At 50.0% G+C, this 6,876-nt stretch overlaps 2 protein-coding genes across 2 annotated transcripts; one reads left to right on the forward strand and one right to left on the reverse strand.

Moving 5' to 3' along the window:
* Nucleotides 1-487: 487 nt before the first annotated feature.
* On the forward strand, nt 488-1,816 carry HMPREF1120_02707 (uncharacterized protein; the record flags this gene model as incomplete). Its single annotated transcript, XM_009156752.1, has 2 exons — nt 488-521; nt 579-1,816. 2 exons carry the CDS (start codon nt 488-490, stop codon nt 1,814-1,816), a joined length of 1,272 nt encoding a protein of 423 aa, XP_009155000.1.
* Nucleotides 1,817-2,836: 1,020 nt separating this feature from the next.
* Nucleotides 2,837-4,244, reverse strand: HMPREF1120_02708 (uncharacterized protein; the record flags this gene model as incomplete). Its single annotated transcript, XM_009156753.1, has 2 exons — nt 2,837-3,973; nt 4,056-4,244. The coding sequence occupies 2 exons, from the start codon at nt 4,242-4,244 to the stop codon at nt 2,837-2,839; spliced, it is 1,326 nt and encodes a 441-aa protein (XP_009155001.1).
* Nucleotides 4,245-6,876: the final 2,632 nt, after the last annotated feature.

Genomic DNA, 6,876 nt, shown 5'->3' on the forward strand with positions numbered 1-6,876 from the left:
GTAGTAGTAAGCAACTGCAAGGGCGGCGCTTCGTGGCTGGTAGGCGCCGGTCACCAGCCACGGATGACCTACAACGTTGTACTACCGTGGACCTTACGCAGCTGTACCTGAATGTTGTCAACCCCGTACTATTTTAGTGACTGTGGCATCGCAATTCAAGCCTGAGTTGCATGTTGAATACTCGTCGCTGCGTCCTCCGAGTGTCTTCCAACATCCATACCTCGAAATTACTGGCGATATATTTGACCTCATCGAGCACAGTTATCCGAGCCCATCGCAAAAACCCTAGGTATCCAGTCGTGTACTCCCACGGTTCTTTCGACTTGGGGTGGTACGGCTACACACGCCAGCTCGACCTGCGTCCATTCCATCCACCCTGGCATCTTGCTCGACAGCTTTCTCTGTTGCTCTCCTGGCACCTCAGAGGAACGCATCGACGCTTTCCCACACTTCAAACTAGCCAGGCTGTAGCTTCAGAGCGGCAAACATGGCTTCCACAGAGGCCTCCTCGCGCGTTCACGGTACGCAGCAGCGCATCCCCCAGGATTCCCGCTACATCCTACTAACTTGACGTCTAGATCGACCTACCCGACGCCGTCCCTTTACAACCTGGATGCGCCGTCTGGCCAATCTGAAAACCCTCCACGTCGATGCCGGCGATACCTCTGCAAGTCCCAGACGGTCCAATCTTCCCATGACCATTAAATCCAAAAAGGGCAATATTGCAAAGAACAATCCATATCCATTGTCCTCACGTGCAGAGGCACAGAGCAATGGTCCCACCTCAGTCTCGGCACCACTGTCGTCTCAACGGTCGAGACACAGCTCCGTATCACAGAGCAAGCATTCAATGTCGGTATCTCATGAAAGCCAGGCTGGAAACAAATCAAAAGCTCCCACTCTGGCCACGCAGGCAGAGACAGCCATGTCGGACGCTGCTCCTTCCGGCGTTGGGACCAGTGCTACAGCAGCAAAGACCGACGGTGGAAGAGATAGTACATTCTCGTCTCCTGCGCCGTCGGTTCGGTCCATGGCCACGACTCTGACAACAGTGCAGTCAATTGCGCCAGGATACAATCATCCCGCAGCCCCCATGGCAACAAACACCTCCAATGCAAGCGTCCCGACTCAACACTATCCTGGCCAGCCAGCCACTGCTGTTCCAGCGCACCTAGCACCTCATGCACACCCTACCACCTACCATTCTGCTACCGCTAACAATGCACTGACCGATGACGCTTCAATTCTGACTCTCGCCTCATCCTCTAAGCGACGCCGGCGGAACTCCGTCGATACCAATGCCTCCATGAAGGCCTTGGCGCCAGCTTCGATGTTCGGTGGGAGCCGCGATTCTCTTCCTCTCTCTGTGTTGTCTGGAACCATCATCCATCCCACTGCGGACACGGCTTCGGTTCGCGACGGCGGTGGAGTGGCGCACACGCGGTCAAACTTCAGTGCGGAGAGGTCAAGCCTGATTTCGACGTCTGGCGTCACTGCACCGGCACTGGCAAGCGAGCGAAATAGCTACATTGGCAGCAAATACGGCGACGGCGCCAGTGTGCGGAGCGGACTGCTGGGCGCTGGACACGGGCGTAATGACAGCATCAGCGGCAGCATAGGAGGCTACCGTGAGAAGGGTGAGAAGGACAAAGAGCGAGAGAGAGATCGCGACAAGGACCGTGAGACTGGGATGGTTACGGCTCCCACAAGCCCGCTAGTTGATGGGCCAGGCGTTGGAACTCAATACACCACGGCCCTTGGAGATGTGTCAAAGACGCTCGATAGGGAGGAGAAGATCGGTGCTCTCGAAGGCTGAGGCGCCACGCTGAGACCCAGAAGGCGACTTTACGACATGTAGGAGTGACGGGTGGTCTTTCCCCGACATGAGTGACAGGAGAGAGAGGAGGGTCATCCAGCACACTGGCATTGGCGACGTCCGCAAGACCGGAAGTATTGCCTCATCTACCTTGCAGGGACATTGTGACATTGCCTTCTGGGTGGATGGCAACTACGACGAGAACGATACCGGTACATCGATTGCTTGACCGACTAATTGCACGGCTGGCGGCTGGACCGAGAAAGCTGCTCGAATGCCTGGTTCGGCGAACTGGCGTTAATGGAGGAAATTGGAGCTTGCCGCAGTGCTGGCTCCTCTATGAAAATAGAAGACGTGATACCCCTTCATTCTTTGATATGAAAACTGGCTGGAACAACCATGGGCGCCTATGGGTATGTTGATTGAGATTGTGCTCGCCCAATCATTGCCAGGCTTTGAGCTTATGTATTACTACTACTGCTACCACTGCCTCTTCTGCAGGGTGTGGATTCAATTGAGCTGTCACGACACCAAGTGTTGTGGATTAACATGGGGCATTTCTTTCAGATAGCGACCATTCTCGTGAAACTCGGGGTAACTCGGTTTCGTGGTCCACTGCAAACCGCTGCTCGAGCGGCAGAGCGACCTGATCTTGTTCTTTATGAGATCCGTACCTACAGTCTTGACAGTAGTGCTTGCTTCATCAGTGCTGAAGCAAGCCCGGCACGTAGATACTGCTGTACGAGTACAGTTTCTCAGTCAAGTCACGTGGAAGGTGCTTATGTCATCTGATTGTCAGTCTTCAGCTGCAGCGCACCACTTGCACTGCCATTCTCTGAACGTTCATTCATATACACTACCAATGTCTAAAATCATGGAGGTGTCCATGATGACCGCTTGCGCCCTGATGTTTCTCTATCCCTCACTTGCATGTGTTGAGCAATCCTCCTGCAAACTTGCATCTAGCGGAGAAGAACAGCGGTGCGGTCATGCAGCTTGAACTCGAAACTGTCTATGAGGTCAAGCATCCTCGTAAGTTACTGTCCATTCCTTTGTCGTTTTGATGATCATGGCATTGCTGCCATCACTTCCGTGGCTCCCAGCCCCATCAGATATGATACTCTCACTCCTCGGTCTGGCCGTCACACGGCCAACATGATCGTCCTTGGCAGTCTTCACAGCAGCAGTCTTGCCAGCATTGGCAACGGCGCGGTGGGAGCTGGCTTTGACATAGGTCTGGCCGATGGCAACACCGACAGCAGGTCTCTGACGTGGGAGGTCCAGAGAGTCACCATCAGCACCAGCACGGCTGTACGGATCCGAGGATGATTCCTTGACACCAAAATCGATGTTGTTGCCATTACCACCGTGACTCGTCAGAGCCTGCGTTCGGCCTTGGGAGCGTGATTTGCTGTGCGTCTGCGCCGTCTTCCCCATGAGGTAGCTGTCGTTGCCATAGCCGAAACGGCCGCTACCGTCTTGAACCATGCCAGACAGGTACCCGGCCTGAATCGAGTCCATGAACGGCCGCAGGTGTGGAACACATGCGGAAAAGACGTCGAAGAAAACCTCGAGGATGGTGGCCACGGTGGGCGGCCAACTGTCGAAGGGGATGTCTTTGTTGCTGCGGCGGTCGAAGAAGGATCCGAGCGTGGCTAGCCGCCACGACGTGCACCCAACAGCAGCCAGGCGGAATGAAAACGCGAAACAGACGGCCACTTTCTTGTGTCTTGGCAATTGCAGGTTGTGGACCAGATAGATTGGCAAAGCCACGATCAACACGTCTGTGACAATGTCGATGATTCCTATGGCCGTCCAGAATCCATGCTGGTCGAAACACTTGCCCATCGTGATGAGGTACGGCTGTGGAAGCTCGCATTGAAACGCACTCCCTAGGATCGAACTCAAGGCCCAGAGGCCGACGACGATCGCCACGCCTAGCATTGGACGACGATATCGTTTGGATGGTGCAAGCGTGAGCAGGAGCAACAACGTCGACGATTTGCCCAGCGCCAAGCTGGCAATGTACAAAATGTTCCATGCATACCCGGCCTTCTGGAAGCCGAGATAGTCGTCGGTCGATAGGGTCGGCCGCCTCGAGCCCAGACCGTGGCTGACTTGTTTGTTGATCGCGATGGTGAATCCGATTGAGAACAACTGCATTGTGAGGATGCACATGTCAGGACTCGAATATATGCACCTGCATGCATTTCAGACGGACTGTTGCAATGTGACTTACCATGGCGGCAACGAGGATCCCATCCCTCCAGACGAGCTTTCTCAAGACGACAAGTTTGCTCACCAGCACCGTGATCACAGCCAGACACATGGTCGTCATGGCGATCCATGACACCAGGTCCACCACGGGACCTTTCTGGTCAGCTGAGATGGTTGGAGTGCGAGCGGCCAGAATCGAAGGCTTCGCCATGATATACGACTGAAGCTTCGCCAGAGAGTGCAACCAGGTTCTTCCTCCCTTTCTCTTTCATATATTGCGATGGGCGAGTTTGAGTTTTCAGTTCATCGACAAAGCTTCAAGGTGGAAGATTATGTGCTCCGAGGAGCTTGGAGCACTGCCCCATATCAAAGGTCATGGCCATGGGAGGAATGAAAAGCAAAAGGTCGGCTACAGGTCGTCCGACAATCTCGACAAACACATCTTGTTGGACACCCGTCTAAGCAGGGGAGAAAGCCCGGAAGAGGAATCCTAGTGCCAGGATGCGACGCAAAGCGACTCGACCGGACGGGGCTGGACTTGAGTTGACTTGACGCGACAACAGAAAGTGTGATACTGTAAGTCGACAACCCCGGGGAATCAATCGTTTACTCTCGGGCCCCTTGCAACAAACTCTCCAGGGTCTTCTACACTTCTACACACCCTAGCCACGGTATCTATTATCTTTGTACCTATGGCTCAGGTACAGTACCTAACAGGTGTTTAAAGCAGGATATCGTCGACCCCTGTGCTCCTAACTCTGCTTCCCTGGTTGCCTAACCTGCACTGCATAAACGGTTTTCCTATCAGGTATGGTACAGTACCTACATGACTCGAAACACATCCATCCCATCCGACCTTGGAACCCAAGTCTGGCCTGATCTGGTCGACCTTTGCTTCCGTTCGTGTTGACCAGGTCCCAAGCTCACGTTGTCTGTTCGAAAAGTGTATAACTACGTTTCATCACAAAAGTCTTGCCTCGACCCGGCACCTATCTACATATTTAGAACACACTGATTGCAGTGCTCACTGCAACGTCGGTTCGGTTCAGGTTCTCGCCGTCGTCATCATTCAATGTCAGATCACCACCGCAGTCAGGTCTCGTTTCTGGCACTTGTTCTCCCATGTTTTTCTCTTTCCTTCTTCTCTACGGGCGACTACAATCTTGTAGTGACAGTGACAGACAGCATTGCATTTGTCCATTGGCATCCCTCCTACAAGGCACGATGTATATACCTTTCGTGAGCAGCTCCCCCACGCCGAAGACAAGGTTGATTGAAAGCTCTCAGGCGTATCCGTTGCCAGACGGGCGCATAGTCTTTCTTCGAACAACAACGGCCGGGGGATTGGAACGCCACAACAGACATGGATAGGATGGGATAAGATGAGACGGTACTACGGCGACATTTTCTTGCCGTCACTCGGCATCTACTGTCCCTGTCTGCGCCTTGAATCCAGTTCCGTCCCTCTCGGCAGAGCACCTACTATCACTTATTACTCCCCCTCCGTTCCCTTGATTTAAGTGCTCTAGGCACTACTGGTGTCTACCCGGGTAGATAGGTACCCCTGTTGGTCGGTACTCTTACTTCGTGCAATTGGCCACTAACACCACGCCGTCCGAAACCCACGCGGCACGGGGAGCTGCGGCAGCGAAAGTGCCGGACATTGGGGGGTAGCAGGATATACTAGTACAAAGTGTTGAGAAGGAATGCCTGCGCTCCTGCACTCTTGGCGCTCCAACGCTCCTACCCCGCACTAACGTGTTACACCTTATGTACTTAGTTCTATTATCTCTACTTACTCTCTCTCTCTTCTAATCATATATAATTCTACTAGGTTATAAGGCCCGGGTTTTCCCCTAGCACTAATATATTAACTTCTTCCTTAACTAATATATCTAACTTCTCTAACTAACTATATTAAGCTACTATTATTAAGGTATTATTTCTTACTTCTTCTAACTAGCCGATCTCTATAGAACTATCTTAGCTAACCCTAGTAAAAGATCTAGAAAGCTATAATAGATCTCTATTAGAGTCTTTATCCCGTTCTCCGTCTCTTTAGTTTCGTTCTCCTACCTCTATACCTTTTACCTAAGATAGCTAATATCTTATTTAAGCTTAACCCTATATTTCTACTAAAACTAGCTTCTAGAGGTAATAACTATAGCGAATAGAGACCCTTATAGACCCTCGCCTTTAGATATACTAAACTATAGAACGTAATTAGCGGAAAAAAAGATATAAACTATAGAAAATTAAGAGTAATAAGAAGAAGAGAATACTAAAGCTCTCGTTATACTACTATTTACTATCTATATCGATCTTACTCTAATAGTAACTAGATATAATACTTTAGCTAAAGCCTAGGTAGTACTTATAGAAAGATTTAATCGAGATACTAGGAACTTAACTATCTATCTCTTTAGAAATATTATAATACTACGCTATAAGGATAGTAATAATCTCTAGAAATATCTAGATAAGTTTTACGGCCTATAGTAGAAGATATAGAAGAGATACTAATTATTAAACTAGAAAGTGGCGAAAGCTATAAAACTAGTCTTCGACTCGGACTAAGTTAAAGGCTCGTTCTTTCTAGATATACTACTAGATACTATAGATAATATTATTAATAATCTAAATACTAAAGAGATTAGTAAATTCGTCGATATTAAGTCTAAAATACTTAATATTATTAAAAAATATCTCTATATAGTTAAACCCTAGACTATATACTATACTTCTATAGTCCGCTCCTATTCTAAAGAAAAATAGAATATCTAAGGGAAAGAATAGGTTAAGTATATATAGTATAGAAAGTATAACCTAACCTTTATTAGATA

The sequence above is a fragment of the Exophiala dermatitidis genome, assembly GCF_000230625.1.
Source record: "Exophiala dermatitidis NIH/UT8656 unplaced genomic scaffold supercont1.2, whole genome shotgun sequence".
Taxonomy (NCBI): domain Eukaryota; kingdom Fungi; phylum Ascomycota; class Eurotiomycetes; order Chaetothyriales; family Herpotrichiellaceae; genus Exophiala; species Exophiala dermatitidis.